This window comes from Carica papaya, chromosome 1 (genome assembly GCF_054855325.1).
Source record: "Carica papaya isolate Zhongbai chromosome 1, ASM5485532v1, whole genome shotgun sequence".
Lineage (NCBI taxonomy): Eukaryota > Viridiplantae > Streptophyta > Magnoliopsida > Brassicales > Caricaceae > Carica > Carica papaya.
In genome coordinates this window covers 7,133,988-7,153,328 of record NC_142309.1, presented here as the reverse complement: position 1 = coordinate 7,153,328, position 19,341 = coordinate 7,133,988, and the positions used below count along the sequence as shown (strand labels likewise).

Below are 19,341 nucleotides of genomic sequence, written 5' to 3'. Positions count from 1 at the left end.
CCTGTCATTTACCTCCCTCACATTCCATGATATTGGTTTTCCAATCATAGGTTAAACTTAATAGACTGACTCCCCTCCCCCCTTCTGCATTTTTTTTCTTCCTCCTTAAGTGACCACTCCAGTCGTTTCAACTCTCTGCTTCCCCCCTCCCCTATTTTCTTTCCCTTCTTCTTTTCACTTTTTCTCTCCCCCTTTGCTATCATATGTCTATTTTCAATTTCCTACAACAAACTAAGCACCCTGTGTTCAAACCCATCAAAAGAAATGCCAAATCATTTACTCACCTTCATGAAGTTTTTTTTTACCCAGGTAGAATACTGCTCCTTTAATTTCTCCTCTACTTCCTCGACCAAACATAGTGGGATTTCAAATCGGATGGAGTTACATCCAACACATCATCATCCTCAAACCCTAAAACGTTCTTCACACCATCATGCGAAACATTCATCAGAGAGATAGATAGCGCTTTGACTAGACGAGTGAACCCATCCACATCACCCGCCTCTCTCGTGTTGAAACTCTCCTAAGAGATAACAGAATCTACATACGTACCTTCGTCCATATCAGCTTCGACATCATCCAACAGGAAGAGTTCCTCTAATTGTATGAATTTTTCTAGAAGACTCTTTTTTTGAATATTATTCAAAAAAGTTTCGGATTTTTTTATTGATGATATCGATATTGATGTTAGTGACGATATTGATGCTAGTAACGATATTGATGATAGTGACGATATCGATCGTGAACTTGATACGGAGCTGGAGCTTCTAACTATGATGAATGCGCTAACTATGGATACCCCCCCCCCCCTAGAAACGTATAAGAGGTTTTCTCCTCATACGGCTCGAGAAAAAAAAAATGACTAGAAATTATGTCTATGTATAAAATTAGAATGTCTACTAGCCACCCTCTCCTTACTCAACTTAAAACTTTCATCACTAGCCACCCTCTCCTTACTCAACTTAAAACTTTCATCACACCGTTCTGCCCCCTTCTCCTTTTCCTTTGTTAAAAATTTGGGCTTGTCGGGTTGAGTCGATTTGGGTTGCCAGAATTTCCGAAACCGCTTCCTTTGACTGGGCCCCGATTGATCAATCCACTTTTCTTTTTCAGCCCATGAAAATTTCTTCCTTTCAATCTTTTTCAACCCATTATAAGTGGGTCGAATAGATGGGTCAGCCTGAAACCGTGCGGTTCGCCCCGAAAACACTACTTGCCCTACCCGATTACCATTCATCTCCTGCTTACTCATCACCTCCGCAAAGGTGCCCTCTTCCTTTCTAGTCGAACTCCCCACTCCGCCGTACAATCTGGACATCTTATCACCCATTTTATCGAAGCCCCTATACACACATCAAGCCCAAGTTTCCTTCCTCACTTCCCTTTCAGCCAAATCGGAGGAATCAACTCGATATTTGCCACCACATGGACTGCTTCCATGAACTGCCACCAGCCATCTGCCTTATCACCCTCCGGAAGAATGATTCTATTTAAATACCTTCTCGACTCCTCCTTATCTTCCGAGAACATAAAAAATTTACCACGCTTGTTACCTCCTAGAGACATCCGAAGCGTCCTTCAGCTGCTTCGGCGGCGTCTCTCCCATATAACTTCATTTTTCTTCCACCTGAATTCCCTAGGGCTCTGAAGCAACCACTCTAGATCTTCCTTATAGAAAAACAATGATTTACGATAACCCCTACCATTCTCATACACTCTCACCCCGCTCTCTTCACTTACCATGTCGAAAGATTTATTTTCCACCACTAGAAAACTTCTTAGTCCCACTGGCATTTCGGCTAGCGAAGCCGTCACCGAAAACCAATCACGAAAACTATTACTGACTTAGGGTCTGAAAAGAGAGAGAGAAGAGAGAGAAGAGAACTTTGGAGTCTTTTAGAAACACAGTAGAACTATTACTGACTTAAACCATACACCACTTAGAAACACAGTAGAACTATTACTGACTTAAACCATATACCACTTAGAAACACAGTAGAATGCATCTCAGATGCAAGAGATTTCTCACTTCTGGCTGATAAAAATCAAACTATTGTCAGCAAAGAAAAAATGTGATACTTGTACAGTGTTCACAGCCTTCCCCACTGTTACACCTTTCAGCAAATGCATGTCAATAGCCTTAACAATTAGGGCATTCAGCGCCTCCATAACTATTAGAAATAGTAACGGTGATAGGGGATCACCCTGGTGCAACCCACGGGAAGTAGTAAAAAGGTTGGACGGTCCCCCATTAACTAAGACAGGAAAAGAGGTGCTGGTGAGATAACTGGGCATCCATATCATCCATTTTTTACCAAAACCTATTCTGTTCATCATGTATTCAAGAAAATCCCAACTAACGTGGTCATATGTCTTCTCTATGTATAGCTTGCATAAAATTCCTTTTTTTTTAACCTGAAATCAACTCATTCGCCAATTTATTCGCAGTCATAACAGCATCCAAAATTTTTCTATCCCCACAAAAGCATGTTGACACTCCCCAATAATCTCTCTTAACACTCTGGATAGGCTATTAGTTACGACCTTTGCAATTAGCTTATAAATGCAACCCACCAAACTAATGGGTGTAAAATCTTTAATTCCCGATACTCATCTCTTCTTAACAATCAAAACAAGAAAGGTAATATTTAGGGACTTCAAAAATTTTCCAGAATCATACAACTCCCTAAACAGTCCCATAACATCATTCTTGATAGTATGCCAAAAGTATTGCAATAACTTCATATTAAAACCATCTGATCCCAGAGCCTTGTCCCCATTACACATATTTAAGCTGTCCAACACCTCATTATAGTGAATTCCTCTTCGAGGATCTGCTTACTTGCTGTGGACAAGGTTTAAAACTGTATCTCATCTAACCTAGGTCTTCTTCCCCATTCCTCTGACTATAAACCAGAAAAATACTCTTTGGCTGCCTCCCTCATATCATTATTTCCTTAAACTCTCCTCTCTCCTATCCATAGCTCTTCCAAGAAATTATATTTTCTTCTATGGCTCGTCAAAGCAGGGAAATATTTGGTGTTGCGGTTTTTTTCTTTCAGCAATTTCTCCCTAAATTTCTGTCTCCACAATACCTCCTCCCTGCCATCAGATTCGCTAGCTTATCTTTTAAGTCGTCCCCCGTTGTCCTCTCCCCATCATCAAGCCCAACATTACCTTCTCTACTGGCCAATTTGCTGTCATGATACAAATGATAAAAAAGAAAATAACAAAATAGATAAATTAGTCTTTTACATATATCAATTAGTTAGGGTTAGGGTTAAGGTTTTGAATGTATTTTCACAGCAGCCGCCACTGCTTCAAGAATGGTCATTGATTCCGGCCATGATAATCGCTGCTTTAATTGCTTATAGTTTATAAAAAACTCAATGTTTATGTTGTAATCATTAAGGAAATAAATAAAATAACTATCTCATATTTTCTTCTCTGTTTCTCCTCTCCTTCCTTCTTCTTTTCTTTTTATGTCTTCATACCAGACCTATGCCAAAGGTGTCTGACATTCACCAAGATCATTGAGCAGGCTATTAAGTTCCTCCCCTTCTCTTTCCTTTTCCTCCTTGGCCCATTTTTTGATCGCTTCTTTAAGAGCTTTCATTTTGCAGACAATTCTGAAACTTGCTTTACCCTAAACAAATATCCCCTTCTGATTGTCTTCGACCAAGACCCTAAACTTCTCCACCCCCAGCTGCTGTTATCCAGCCTAAATGGGATAGGGCCCCATTGGATACCATCGGATATCAGGCATAGTGGGAAGTGATCTGATAATGGTCGTTGAAGAATTTTCTGATATATACGTGTAAGCTGCAGCATAAGTAAATATGAGATAAAAAAACTAGTCAATTCTGAATCAAGAGGGATTGTCCCTTTGATTGGACTAAGTCGAGAAAGTGTTGCTATTTCTCTCCTCCCTTCTCATAACCATGTTGAAGTCCCCTCCCACTATCCAGTTTTCACTCCAATTCTGTTTAACATCCTCCAGCTCCTTCCACAACTTTTCCTTTTCTTCCTTATTCCCTTGGCAATACACCCTAGAGGAGATTCATTATGCCCCGCCCCTACAATTCTAAAACAGACATGATATAGTGATCTCCCCCTTCATCACACCCATACATTTGACTCTCATTTCCCTTCACATGATAATGATTCCACCAGCCAAACCCCTATCTGGAATAGCATACCATCCCACATCTGCTTCCCTCCATAGGCTTTTAATGACCTCATCGGTATATTCATCCATCTTAGTTTCTTGGAAACAGACAATCTTCGGTTTCCATCTAGCAAGACATCCTCGAAGAATCATACATTTTCCCCAATCATTTAGCCCTCTAACATTCCAAGATATTATTTTTCCAAATAATAAAGCAATAGTTTTGCTCCCCCTTCCTTCGTCCCCCATTTCCTCCTACTGTCATAATTTATTGTCGATTTCAATCTTTTAACTTCTCTTACAATATCTACACTCTATTTTTTTTCCTATATGTTTCTTCCCTCTTCTTCTTTCTTTTAACCATAAATTCTTCTTTCAGTTTCAGAGAAGAAAGAAAATACCTATTCTTCCATGCCTTCCAGGAAAATTCCCATCATCCAACTGAACCTTTGGATATTTTCTAGTACTCAGAGTGAGTGATGCGGAACCCCAAGACTCTTAGTTGAACCTTAGAACTCTTCAATCGGTTTAGAACAGAATTTAGATCACAAGTAAAAATGAATTAAATTTGTTCAATCACCCAAATGATAGACGTTAGATAGAACCCAAGAAAAATAAATGATATTTCTTGAACCCAATCCAAACAAGCACCAAGAACAATTGAAATAGGAAATCAAAATTGAAATACAAGTTATAACAATTGTATTACAAATCAACACCTTGTGTATAAAGTGAAAAGAAAGCCAAAATGCTCTCAACTCAATTTTGAAATATTTGATTACAACTCTTAATGTCCACAAAGAAGAGTTTCTTTGGTATTTATAATCAAAGAAATCAATGATAAGTTACAACACAATAACTACGCTAATTATATGATAATTACAATTGTAACTCCAACAATAAGTAGGCTAATTATATGCATGTAATTGTTATGTAACTCATTGTAACTCCAATCTTCTTAAGCAACACTACTAATTGTTTGTAGCACCATATAGTTATGGGCTCATTCTTGTAATAACACTATGACAAGACTTAAGCCCAAAATGAGTTACACTTGACTATATAGACTTAATTAACTCAAATTAAAATAAAATAATCCAAAATACTTAAAATAACTCAACTAATCCAGTCCATACACAAGGCTTATTCACCAATTACCAATAAGATTCAAACAAGCCCAAATTATCTCAAATCACTTAAACCCTATTAAAGTTACGAATTTGAGCTATTCAAAAATCTCATATTTGAACTTTCCACAATTGGCCAGCCCATCATCCATATGTTTTTTAGTGAAAACTTGGAGCAACTCTTTAACCTTCTTTACATTTAATCTTGTTATTGGTCCGCTGAAACTTTTCAGGATTGGAACTTTATTTGTGTTTACGTCATTTAAAATTTATTCCAAGTCACCTTTTGATGCTCTTTGAGTATCTTGAGTGTTTTTAGACTTATTTGCATCAGTGAGCTACCAACTCCATTCTCCTCAGCCAGATCAATGCCATCCAGAGTTAATGACAAAATCTCCTCAATTTCTAAGTTTGGTACCATATTGATCGTCTGGCTTGTATCCTCCACCAAAACCATAGCCAACCCAACTTCCCTATTTTCACTTTCATCATGCTGTCAAGTTCTGCTAACTCATCTCGTTCACCTTCTGAAACATAAGAAATATCATCAATCTACCTGTTTTGTGTGGGTTCTTCTGAAGTGCCTCTTTGCTGATTCCTTCTCATCCGAGCTTCTCCCCTTGGCCTCCTCCTTCTCGACCAGGGAGTCTCTGGCCTCGACTTGTTGCGGGACGAACCCTAGGTTTTTCTGACCTGAGGATTCCTTGCGTGTGTGTATACAACCCAAAGGTCGCCACCCCATTTTATTAACAGGCGGGGTATAGACAAGTTCGAGCTTTTTTTATTTGGGCTCCATGAGCCATTTCTCTTTCTCCTCCTGCATAAATTTTCTTTTATTTTTAGGATCTAATCCAGTGTCCCAGACTGACTCATCCCTTCTCCTTCCATTTGGTTCTCAAATATGAAATCATTGGCCTACCCATAAGTTGTAGGCCTAGTTTTTACATAGCCCTTTCGAGTTAATCTACCCCGAACTTCGACCCAATCCCAAATTGGATTCCGGCTGCCGACCCGCTTCACATCCTTTGCTTCTTCATCATGAGATTTTAGTGTCGCCGCGTAAGACTAAGTGACGGCCACCACCACTAAGACATGGATAGGCACCTTGCAATGCGGTAGCTGAATATAGCCTTCCACGGTGCAGACTGCCCATGAACATTTGCAGTTTCAACATTCTTCTTCGGCTTAACACTCGACTCAGGATTAACCACTAGACGTTCTGCCAAATTGAAAGTTGCGTTCATGAAAAGCCACCATCCCCTTCCCTTCTAGCCTTCCAGAATAAATATTTTCTTCGCATTTCTTCCCCATACCACTGAAAATACTAGATAAAGACCTCTTTGTTGCTTTTGAAGGAGATCCGAAATTTGTGATTCCGACTAACGAAGTGTTTTGCCCATTGGATATTTCCATTCTGCCAATAAAATTCCTCCAGTGCCATTAACAACCAATCAACCTTTGCCTTTCCAAGGAAGATTGTCGTCTTGAAACCCTCCATTTTCACAAAATCTCAGTCTATCCGACTTCCTCCTCTCAAATATCAAATTGAATGATTTATTATCTATGACTAGAAATCTCTATCCATTTTGATTCGTGTTACCCTTCAGTGTGGTCGGCCTATGGGTTGTTGAAGCATGAAGACTCTAATGAGAGAAATTCTAGAGAGAGAAAAAGGGAGAGAAACTTCTTCCTTGATGAATTTTTAAAATTCTTTGATCTTGGTTTCCTTTTTGCCATTTGAGAAAGATATGGAGTGAAAAATGAAACTTTCCTTGAGAAAAAAATATCTCTTGAGTGGGAAAAAATCTCTCATGAGTGGGGAGAGATTTCTCATGGGTTTTTAACTTTTTTAAGGGCCACTTCCTTTCTTGACTTGGTTGGTTGTTTGAATAGTTCAAGCTATCTGCGCTCACATCACTTACCATACTTGGATCAACAAATATAAAAGTATTTAAACTCTAAAAAAACTAGAATCATCATGAATAACCCCTGAAATCCCTCCACAAAAAAAAAAAAAGAAACAGCGACAGGGAGAACCCTCTTACTATGATACACCTTATTTAACCATAATTCCCTTTAAATATCTCTCTTGGATTTGGGCCATGTACCCCCAATGGTCACCGACTAATGACACGCAATCTACTAACTCTCTGCCTCAATAGATTGTCAACACGTGTCTTTTTCTACTCCAGATTACAGCACCTGTTGCCAGTTGTTTTTCGCTTATAAACTAGCACTAGTCTTCTTTTATGAGCTCATTCAAGTTTCCTGCTTTCAGTGCCATTTTCCTCTCTGTGAGCTTGCTTCCTCACAGTGGAATTCTCTATACTTACTTTATCTTACGAGTTCATGTTAAGGAATATCACCTTATGATTATCCGGCAACACTCAAGGATGAATATTTCTTCCGAACATTCCAATCTCATTTGTATTATAACTAACTTGTAGCATAACTCTTTATTACACTTAAACTCTTCATACTCATAACTCTATATTATGCTTAAACTCTTTGTACCATCTATTCTATGGTGGTAAGTTCTTTAAGATGTACAAAATAGTAACTTATATGAGATTTAATAGAATTATTGAACACAATTCTTGGAAGAGATCTAAAAGAGTTTGATTATACCTCTAAGTTTCAAGAGACTAGATTGGCCTGATGATACAATTCTGGCTTAGGTCAGTTGAAGAAAAGTACTCTGTAGCCAATTGTAAACCTTTTTCTATTAAGTTTATTTGTAGAAATTAGACATAAATGCTAATAAATTTGAGATTGATGCTCAACTACATGCCCACAATTTTGCAGTCTTGATAGGCCATAAAATTACCTTTGAGTGATGTTGAATCCTTAAAAGATATGGTTGTAACTAGAATGAAATGAGGCAAGGTCGAGATATTACTTGCAACAAATGGCACAATTCACTACCAAGAAGCAAGATTTGACTCCTCTTAATCGATATGCATAATCATAAAAAAAGTCCTTACTCCGACCTACAAAAGACAGAAAAGAGACTAGAAAAGATCAGAGGTAAGGAAAGGGAAATAATTTGTTTATCAGATAAAGAACAATTTAGAAAATTTACATTCTATTTTGTAGAGGTTGTATGTCTAGATAATCAAATAATTGTATCTTTGTGGTATTAGTTTTCCTAATAATGTTTTCACTATAAAATGTATATTTTTGTAATAGTGACAAATTTAAGTAATATTTTTTCAATTTCCTGAATAAAAATTTTTAATAGAAAAAGAAGTACAATTTTGTCAGTAACTACACATAGTGACAATTATATTAATATATAAGGGGACATTTTCACAAGTCTTCGAACTAAATACTTATGAGTTTGTTGTAAGCACAAATTCGGTTCAATTGGATAAAATGAGCTGTAAAAGAACTCAAATTTAGTTTGAAGTTTGCTTAGATGGAGCTCATACTGAGTTTTAACTTTTTGACATCCAAAGAGGACAATGGTAAACAATTACCAGTTCAACAGATATGGAGAGTAAATGCACCACCGAAGATCGCTTTTTTTTGCTTGGAGAGCGTGCCAGGAATGTATTCTCACCATTGACAAGTTGATGAAAAGGGACCACATTATGGCAAACGGGTGTTATCTTTGCATGAATGCTACGGAATCGTGCAACCATCTTCTTCTTTGGTGTCCGGTCATTTATAGTTTATGGCCTATGGTTTATAATCTATTGGGTATAAATTGGGTGATTGGGGGTTCGGTGAAACATGAATTGTGGGTATGGGGTGGGATTAAAAGTAGTACTAAATTGTTAAAATTATTCTTTTGTCTATTTTTTAGGTTGTATGGAAAGAGAGGTACAATAGAGCTTTCAATAGGTGTGTGAGGGATATTGGTAGAATTAGAGATAGATGGTGATGTGAGCATAGATCATCTTAGGCCACTTAGAAGAGACATCATCATGCCAAGTGGGCCCACAACAAGGAGTTAGACAAAGATTACAACAAATTTTTCAACTCTTCATCTAAGTTTGGATTGATGAGGAAAATGAGTTTCGATATACTAAAAAAGCCCAAAGAAATAAGCTACCAAACCAATTAACCCAAGGGCATAATGGTCTTATCAACTTGTTTCAAGCATATGATGGAAATGGATGAGAAAAAAAAGTAATTGACCAAGAAAATAGGGAAGACCATATCTATCCTAATTAGGAATTTAAATTTAAATTTTAATTAATTTCTTATGTAATTGCACCTAATTAGGAATTTTAATTTTAATTTTAATTAATTTTTTATGTAATTGTACCTAATTAGGGAATTAAACATTAATTTTAATTAATTTCTTATATAATTGTAATTTTAATTAAGAGATTTTTATTATCTTTTTATTCATATGGTTTATCCTCTAAATAAGTCATTAAATTTTCATTATAAGCATTCAAAATTAAAATCAATAATATTGTGAGTCTTATTCAAGAGAGATGTCTTCATCCTTCTTGTTGAGTAAGAAGAAAATCTACTTATCAAGATAATTGCTTGTGAAGTTTTTCTATTTTTCTTTTTATTCTCCGTTCCTATCATTCTTGATAGAGAGTTAAGTAGGGAGGGTTTTCATATGATCAAATTCCTTTGGTGCCTTAAATGAAATTGTATGAATTCCTGATCACGTTGGTTAATCTTGAATTCCGCATCATTTGGTATTAGAGGTTTGACTCCATCTAAACCTACTATCTTTTACTTTTGTACTTTTAAATTCTTGCACCGTTTATTTATTTATTTATTTATTCATCTATTCAAAAAAAAGATTATCTCATATATCGATCCAAATAAGATATAACGTCAATTGATGCTTTATTGGTTTGATAAAATCGTTTTTGAGTACCGTTTTTTTTAATCTACTTTTCTTATAATTTTGCTTCCTGTGCAAAAAAAAAAGAAAAGAAAAGAAAAGGAAAAAAAAAAAAGAAAGAAAAAAGAAAAGAAGAGAGAAAAGTAAGGAAATAAAGGAAAGAAATTCCATCGGAAAAAAACTTAGCTTTTTAGTACTCAACCATCCTTTTTTGAAACGGTATAAGAACCACCTCTTCACAAGGCAAAAAAACCTTTTTATTGTATTTTTTTTTTTACAACCATGTTCATTCATACTTACCTAATTCATTAAAGACTACATTTTTTTATAAAATGCAATGTACATAGAGAATAAATTGGTAGGAATATTTTTTGGATTTCTCCTTGGGGCAATAACGAATCTCTACATCTTTGATAAACCGTCAATTTGTTTCTATTCTCAGTATCTTTTATTGTTCTAAGCTTTAGTTCCCTGATACATCTAAACATCTAAATTGCATCTTATAGTTTAGTATAATTGATAACACACTACCTCTTCCTCTGTGTGTTACACTCTTACTTCTAGTATTTGTGTGTTATTTATTTTATAGAATTTCTTGCGGTATCTTAAAACAATACTTGAGAATACTTTGATTCAAGAGAATCTATATGACACTCAACTTGAGAGTAAGAGATAGAAAGGTAAAAGATAAGAGTGTGTGAGAATATCAGAGGGTAAAAACCAAGTGAGTAAAACACAAGAGAACCAGTGAGGAATCTTTATTTATGATTACTAACTTCTTATGTGGGGAACTTTTTTCTAAAGATGTCAAGCGAGCACTAAAGCCCCGCTAACATAAAACTCTTTCTTGAGGCTATGCAAGCAGAATTGACATGACTCAGTAAAAAAATAGATAATCTAAATGGTGGCTGAAGTGAGGCAAGGCATGGGACCCCAAACACCAGATGGCCTAGGACTCAAAACCATGATGATGAGGCCGGGTCCTGTAATGATGAGGAGGAAGATAGGGTGAAGATGAGAGAAGAAAGAATGAATAGTAATATCAGCTCCATCAACATGAGAACACTACCTTTCAAGGGTAGGAATGATGCTGAAACATACTTGGAGTGAGAGAGGAAGGTAGAACTAGTTTTGATTGTCATAACTACCATGAAGAAAAGAAGATCAAACTAGAAGCAGTAGAGTTCACTGACTATGTCTTAGTGTGGTGGGATCAACTACTCCTCGCTAAACGATGTAATAGAGAGCAACCAATATCCTCTTGGAGAGAGATGAAAGCAATCATGTGAAAAAAGTTCGTACTCTCTTACTAGTATAGAGAAATGCATCAAAAGTTAAAGCGTTTAATGCAAGGGTCCATGTCCGTTGAGGACTACCACAAGGAGATGGAGATAGCTATGATCAGTGTCAATATCAAAGAAAATCCCGAAGCAACCATAACGAGATTCCTCAGAGGTCTCAACAGAGACATCGCCAACATGGTGGAAGTACAACACTATGTGGAGGTGGAGGACATGGTCCACATGGCCATAAAGATTAAAAGACAACTTCAGAGTGAAGGTAAGGGAACATTCTATACCACTCCTACCTTTAACTCAAGATGGCTGAAGAAAGAGGAAAGGAAGAGAGTTGAGCCAAAGAAGGAGAATGCAGCCACACTCGACTATAAAGGTAAAACACCTATCTCATCTCATAAACATAGCACTATCAAATGTTTTAGGTGTTTAGGATCCGAGTACATTACTTTCCAATACCCGAATCAGAGAGTTATGCTGTTAAGAGACAATGGCAAGATCGATAGTGACTCTGAAAGCAATAGCATATCATCACTAGAAGATGAGGATGAGGAGAATGAGCATGCGGCTCAGGGAGTCTTTGGTTATAAGGAGAACCCTCAACATCCAAATAAATGAGGAAGATGATCAGAGAGAGAACATATTCCATATACGGTGTCTTCTGGGTGAAAAAGTATGCAGTATGATCATCGATAGAGATAGTTGCACCAACGTAACCATCACAACACTTGTTGAGAAGTTGGGATTAGCTTGTACCAAGCACCCCAACCCATACCGGCTACAGTGGCTGAATGCGTGTGGAGACATCCAAGTAAACAAGTAGGTAATGATAACTTTCACCATAATAAGGTATCATGATCAAGTTCTTTGTGATGTCGTACCTATACATGCTGTCACATCTTATTAGGGCGACCATGGTAATACGACCAGCGAGTTACTCATGAAGGTTTTAAGGACCACTGCGCTTTTAGCTTCAACGGGCGAAATCATACTCTCATTCCGTTGACACCTAATGAGGTGACACTTAATGAGGTATGTGAAGACCAGCTGAAAACCAAAAAGTCAATGGAATGAATAACATAACAAAAAGAAAAAGAAAAAGAAACAAAAGAGACCCAAAAAAAAGAGGGCCCAATAAGTGAACAAATAGAGGCCCTAAAGAAAATAGAAGGCCCACTGAGTAACAAAGAGGACAGAAAAAAAAGGCCACTAAGAGAGCAAAAGACTCAAAAGAAAAAAGAATGTCCAATGACGGAAGAGAGACGAGAAAAAAGAGTGTCTACTTGGGAGGGAAAGAGAGTTGAGGAGAGCGTATTGTGAGAAACAAAATCTAGTTGTACTTCAATATAAGGAGGCCTATTTGAGTTTAACTGACTTTAACCCCTCTTTACCTAGTGTTCTATTGTCTATTTTGCAGGAATTTGAGGACGTATTCTAGAGGAGATACCAGATGGATTACCACCGATACGAGAGATTGAGCACCGGATCGACTTCGCCCCCGAATCATCGATTCCCAACCGACCCGCCTATCGAAGCAATCTCGAGAAAACAAAGGAGCTTCAGAGACAGGTAGAGGAGTTGTTGGAGAAGGAATATATTTGTGAAAGTCTGAATCCTTGTGCAGTGCCAGTCCTATTGGTACCCAAGAAGGATGGGTCTTCAAGGATGTGTGTGAATTGTCAGGCCGTGAATAAAATCACAGTTAATTATAGACATCCCATTCTCTGACTTGATGATATGCTCGACGAGTTAAGCAGTGCAAGCGTCTTCACCAAGATCGACTTGAAGAGTGGCTACCATCAGATCCGTATGAATCCCGGAGATGAGTGGAAGATTGCCTTCAAAACGAAATACGGTTTGTATGAATGGTTGGTTATGCCCTTTGGGTTGACTAATGCTCCTACCACCTTCATGCGTTTAATGAATCATATTTTACGGCCATATCTTAGTAAATTTGTAATTGTTTACTTTGATGACATTTTAATATATAGCAAATTATTAGAAAATTATATTGAGTATATTAAAAGTGTCCTAGAGATACTACGAAAAGAAAAGTTGTATGTTAACCTTAAAAAGTGTACCTGTTGTAATAAAAAACTAATCTTTTTAGACTTTATTGTTAGCATACAAGGTATTGAAGCAGATGACGAGAAAGTAAAAACCATTAGAGATTGACCTACGCCTAAGACTGCAAGCGAGGTGAGGAGTTTCCATGGACTAACCAATTTCTACCGACGGCTTGTAAGGGATTTCAGTTCTATAGTTGCACCTTTAAATGAACTTGTTAAGAATGATATAAAATTTGTATACACTGACAAACATGAAAATGTTTTTACCTTACTTAAAGAAAAGTTGTGTGCTACATCTATTCTAGTATTGCCAAATTTTAATAACATTTGAATTTGAAGGTAATGCTTCAGGTATCAGTGTAGGAGCAGTACTACTACAGGAAGGGCGCCCCATTACCTATTTTAGTGAAAAGCTCAATGGTGCATCCCTTAATTATTCCACCTATGACAAAGAACTGTATGCACTAGTGCGTCTATTCTAGTATTACCAAATTTTAATAACATTTGAATTTGAATGTAATATTTCAGGTATCGGTGTAGGAGCAGTACTGTTACAGGAAGGGCGCCCCATTACCTATTTTAGTGAAAAGTTCAATGGCGCATCCCTTAATTATTCAACTTATGACAAAGAACTGTATGCACTAGTGAGAGCACTAGAGGTATGGCAGCATTATCTCTTGTCCAAGGAGTTCGTGATCCACACAGATCATGAATCATTAAAACATCTAAAGGGACATGGTAAGCTCAACCGCCGACATGGTAAGTGAGTAGAATTCATTGAAATATTTCCTTATGTTATCAAGTACAAGAAAGGTAAGAACAATATTGTAGCGGATGCATTGTCACGGAAGTATGTATTACTTACAACTCTTAGTTTTAAATTGTTAGACTTTAAGTATATTAAGGAATTATATCCCAATGATAGTGACTTTGCTAATGTTTATGCAGCATGTGAAAAATGTGTCTTCTATAAGTTCTATCGGCACAATGAGTTTATGTTTAAAGATGAAAAATTGTACGTACTTGTATACTCTTAGTGGGAACTGTTAGTACGTGATTCACATAGAGGGGGACTCATGGGATATTTTAGGGTAGCTAAAACTTTAAATATCCTACAGAAACACTTTTACTGATCTAACATGCGCAAGGACGTAGAGCGAGTGTGTGAAAAGTGTATTGCATGTAGGCAGACCAAGTCTAGGTCTTTACCGCACGGACTGTACACTTCGTTACCCATTTCATCAGCAACCATGGATGGATGTATCTATGGATTTTGTGTTAGGATTACCTCGGACTAAACGAGGAAGTGATAGTATATTCGTTGTAGTAGACAGATTCAATAAAATGACACATTTTATACCATGTCATAGAACAGATGATGCACCAAGTATAGCCAATCTGTTTTTTAGTGATGTCGTGCGGCTACATGGTGTCCCTAGGGCCATAGTTAGTAATAGGGATGTCAAGTTCCTAAGTCACTTTTGGAGAGTCTTGTACAACAAATTAGGAACTAAACTGTTATTTTCCACTGCCTGTCACCTCCAGACAGATGGACAGACAGAAGTAGTTAATAGGACTCTAAGAGCCCTATTAAAGGTGGTAGTGAAAAAAAATTTAAAAACATGGGAAGAGTGTTTACCTTTAGTGGAGTTTACTTATAACAAGACTATTCACTCTTCCACCGGTATATCTCATTTTAAGATTGTAAATGAGTTTAACCCATTAACCCCACTTGATTTAACTCCTTTACCTTTATAGGAACTTGTTAATCTGGATGGACAATAAAGAGCAGAGTTAATCGAAACTATACACAAAAAATATGAGAACACTTGGAGAAAAAGAACGAATCATATGCCCGTAAAGACAATAAAAGGAGAAAACAAGTCACATTTCAACCTAAAGAATATGTATAAATCCATATGAGGAAAGAAAGATTTCCTAAAAAAAGAAAGTCAAAACTGGACCCCAGAGGAGGTAACCCATTCTAAATCTTGAAGCGCATCAATGACAATACCTACAAGATAGACCTCCCAAGTAAGTATGGCATTTCCACCACCTTTAATGTTGCTAACATTTCCTTTTTCGATGTAGATCCAGATTCGAGGATGAATCCTCATGAAGATGAAGGAGATGATGTGAGCATGGATCATTTTGAGCCACTTGGAAGAGATATCATCATGTTAAGTGGGCCCATAACAAGGAGCCAGACCCAAGGACTACAACAAGTTTTCCAACTCGTCATCCAAGCTTGGATTAATGAGGAAAATGGGTTTTGATATACTAAAAAAGCCCAAGGAAACGATATACTAAAAAAGCCCAAGGAAATAAGTTATCCAACTAATTAACCCAAAGGCATAATGGTCTTATCAACTTGCTTCAAGCACATGATGGAAATGAGTAAGAAAATGAAGCAATCGGCCAAGAAAAGGAAAAAGACCATATCTATCCTAGTTAAGAATTTAGATTTAATTTTAATTAATTTCCTATGTAATTGCACCTAATTAAGAATTTAAACTTTAATTTTAATTAATTTCCTATATAATTGCAACTTAGGGATTTAGACTTTAATTTTAATTAATTTCCTATATAATTGCAATTTTAATTAGGAAATTTTTATTACCTTTTTATTCACATGGCTTACCCTATAAATAAGCCATCAAGTTTTCATTATAATTATTCAATATTAAAATTAATAATATTGTGAGTTTTATTCAAGAGATGTGGCTTCATACTTCCTATTGAGTAAGAAATAGATCTACTTATCAAGGTTTCTTGTGGTGTTTTTCCATTCTTCTTTTAATTCTTTGTTTTCCAGTGATCTTACTTCCTATCATTCTTGATAGAGGGTTAAATAGGGAGAGTTTTCATAAGATCAAATTCCTTTAGTGCCTTGAATGAAATTGTGTGAGTTTCTGATCACGTTAATTGATCTTGAGTTCTGCATAAAATTGTTTCATACTTTTGGGATTCTGATTCTGGGTCATGACATGTACAAGTGGGATGATTTTGAGAGGGTTATTGATACTTTAACCAATTTGTAAATTCTTTGTATAGGGGCGACACCCCCTTGGTGTCATATACGTAATATACATGTATTTTTATCTCAAAAAAAAAAATACTGAGTTTTGACCAAGTGGGACCTAGCTATTATTGAGATTAGGGGACAAACGTCGGATTTTTTAACTCTTGGAAAGCATACCCACAGAAATTTCCCTAATTCTCTTCTGCCATAAACGTCTTAACTAAACAAGTTTCTTCTTTCTTGAGCTTGCTATGAAATGCCACATCATCAGAATAAGAAACTCAAATAGAAAACTGATATATAAGTACCACAGCAACATTGGATTGGAAGTGTTGACCAGTTCGTCTATTTACTAGCAAACTTCATCTTGCTCACTGTGTAATGTCTTATTCAGAGGTTGAGTATGAAATCTTTTTATGAATTCTGGAGACAAAATGTTTTATATTGCACCAGAATCTGGAAGAAGAAGAAAAAGAATTAAATCAAACTTGGAGCAAGACAGGAAGTAAGAGAGAGAAAAGGGGAAGACAAAGAAAGAGAGTCACCATCACTTTTATTTCTTAAAAAAATAGTATTGAAGTACAATCATTAAAGTAAAAAATAGGCAAAGAATAGGTTGAAGTAAGGGTAGAGAGTACTTACCAACAACTAGATTTTGACATGATCTGAAAGGAATAAACTGCACAGACTTGTCACCTACAAATACAGATTTTATGTAAGAAGGAAAATGAATTACATTTTATTGTATATTTAGAACCAGAAAAATAATTTCTATCACCAGTAATCAGAACAAGAACATGAACCCTCATGGAAGCAATGAAAACGATTGCGGTCTCTAACAACAATTTTCCGGCTGTATATCTTCGAGATAATCTTTATGGCAGAATGACAATCTTGGCATATACGTAAATTCTTGAATATGTAAAGAGGCGTTCCAGGCTTTGTGCTTATGAGGCCTAAACAGACTGCCAATTTCTCACTGTGTGAGAACAAAGCCTGTTCCTTCTCCTCTACCCCCTCAGTGTTATCCCTCTCAATACCAGAGAATACATGGAGTGTAGTATTGGGAACATAACCAGCCGACCTCAACCTCCGAATCACATCATCTAACTTGAGATATATCTCCTGCATTCTCGGGTGTGACCTATCTCCAGCACTGAACTGATGAGCTTGGCCCCCAACATGAATAGAACTCATCCCTGGAACCTTTCTAATTCCCCTGTTCTTAAGAATCTGTCTGAGCAAATTAGCGTTGTCTTGTTTTCCAGCCATTGCATAGATATTAGAAAGCAGAATATGATACTCTGTATTAAAGGGCTCCATTTCAACTAGCTGCCGTAGAAGCCTTTCTCCCAACTGCAGTTTCCCATGGACACTGCAGGAACCCAAAAGAGAGCCTAGAAGAACCTTGTTTGGAGGCATAGGCATGTGCTTTATTAAGATTTCAGCGTCTTCTAAGCGACCAGCCCTGCCCAGAAGATCTACCATGCAGGTATAGTGTTCAACCTTTGGTTTTAAACCATATACAGATTCAAGATTCTTGAAATACTCCCAACCCTTTTCTACCAGACCTGAGTGACTGCAAGCACTTAAGACAGCTATAAAAGTTAGATCATCAGGGTTTACTTCTTTGATCATTTTTGGAAAAATATCCAACACAAGTGTGCCTTTTCCATGCATTGCTAACCCACTAAGCATAGCGTTCCATGTCACCAAATTCCTTTGTGGCATATGCTGAAAAACTTTATATGCACTACTTATCCGCCCAGACTTTGCATACATGTCTACCAAAGCCGTTCCCACCATGATATTCATCCAGTTCCCCATTAACTTTAAAGCATAAACATGAACCCATCGACCCATGATCACATCCCCTGACTGCGCACAAGCTAATAAAATTGAACAAAGAGTAACAAAATTGGAAGAGCCCCATAAACTCAACATATCACCAAGAAGTGCAAAACCCTGACACGTAAACCCATTTCTCACATATCCCACAATCATAATAGTCCAAGACACCTCATTCCTCTCCGGCATCTCATCAAATACTCTTCTTCCACTCTCCGCACCTTCCCATTTCACGGTGTTATCTAAAAGAACAGTCCATGACACAACACTCCTTTGGTCCATTTCCTCAAACAAGCATCTAACCTCCCCCACCAACCCACACTTCCCGTACATATCCATGACCACATTCCCTACCTTCACACTTTCCAGCAAGGCCGTCTTCACTGCGCAGCCATGCCCTTGAATCCCCATTCCTACATCCTCCAAGTGCGCACAAACACCAAATAAACAAACCATCACAACATCATCTATATTCACTCCTCCTCTCCGCATTTCAACAAACAAATGCAGTGCATTTCGTGGAAAAGTATGGCGGGCATAAGAGAACATGAGAGCAGTCCAATCCACATAATCCTTGTAGAAAGAGGGAATTTTGTCGAACAGTTGGCGAGCAGAGAAGGTGTCGCCACAAGCAGCATAAAACTGAAGAAGAGTATTGTTGAGGAAGGAGGTGGGAATGTTGGCAAGGCCTGTGGTAAGGATAATGGCATGGATTTTCCTCCCAGTAGGTAGAGACGAACGCCGAGTGCATTGACGAATAAGGGAACGGAGGTGACTGGTTAAGCATTTCATAAGAGGCTAGCAAGACAGATGGGTGATTCTTGATCGACTAGCTAATTCTAGTTATGGGTGATTTCTCCCGTGGCTGAATTTTCTGGGTGGTGGCAAGAAGAGAACATTTCCAGCAGAAGACTACCGGTTTTTGGCGGCTAACGGCTCAGTTACTACAAAAGTAAAACGCACCGTCTTGTGCGTAAGGACGTCTCCATACAGCAT

General features: G+C 37.3%; 2 protein-coding genes across 14 annotated transcripts in view; one reads left to right on the top strand and one right to left on the bottom strand.

The window, feature by feature from the left end:
- The window catches only part of LOC110820285 (uncharacterized), a 24,986-nt gene extending 8,957 nt beyond the window's left edge, over positions 1 to 16,029 (top strand). For 3 of the 11 annotated variants that reach the window (XM_088217276.1, XM_088217281.1, XM_088217262.1), the window contains exons 5-6: positions 13,815 to 13,895; positions 14,004 to 15,560. In XM_088217276.1, the coding sequence (XP_088073402.1) occupies positions 13,815 to 13,895; positions 14,004 to 14,242 (320 nt within the window). In that variant the 3' untranslated portion in view covers positions 14,243 to 15,560. The other 8 variants (XM_088217265.1, XR_015818254.1, XR_015818251.1 and 5 more) reach the window with 8 other exon arrangements.
- LOC110820286 (Pentatricopeptide repeat (PPR) superfamily protein) lies at positions 6,258 to 19,341 on the bottom strand. 3 transcript variants are annotated; one of them, XR_015818257.1, is made up of 5 exons: positions 17,276 to 19,340; positions 17,140 to 17,193; positions 16,806 to 16,953; positions 8,123 to 8,285; positions 6,259 to 7,993 (listed from the first exon to the last, which is right to left on the bottom strand). XR_015818257.1 is itself a non-coding variant. In XM_088217324.1 (1 exon), the coding sequence occupies exon 1, from the start codon at positions 19,135 to 19,137 to the stop codon at positions 17,272 to 17,274; it is 1,866 nt and encodes a 621-aa protein (XP_088073450.1). In that variant the 5' UTR covers positions 19,138 to 19,341. The 3 variants fall into 3 exon arrangements, 1 of the variants encoding a protein (XP_088073450.1); XR_015818262.1 differs by lacking the exon at positions 16,806 to 16,953 and having other exon boundaries at positions 6,258 to 7,993; positions 17,276 to 19,341; XM_088217324.1 differs by lacking the exons at positions 6,259 to 7,993; positions 8,123 to 8,285; positions 16,806 to 16,953; positions 17,140 to 17,193 and having other exon boundaries at positions 17,272 to 19,341.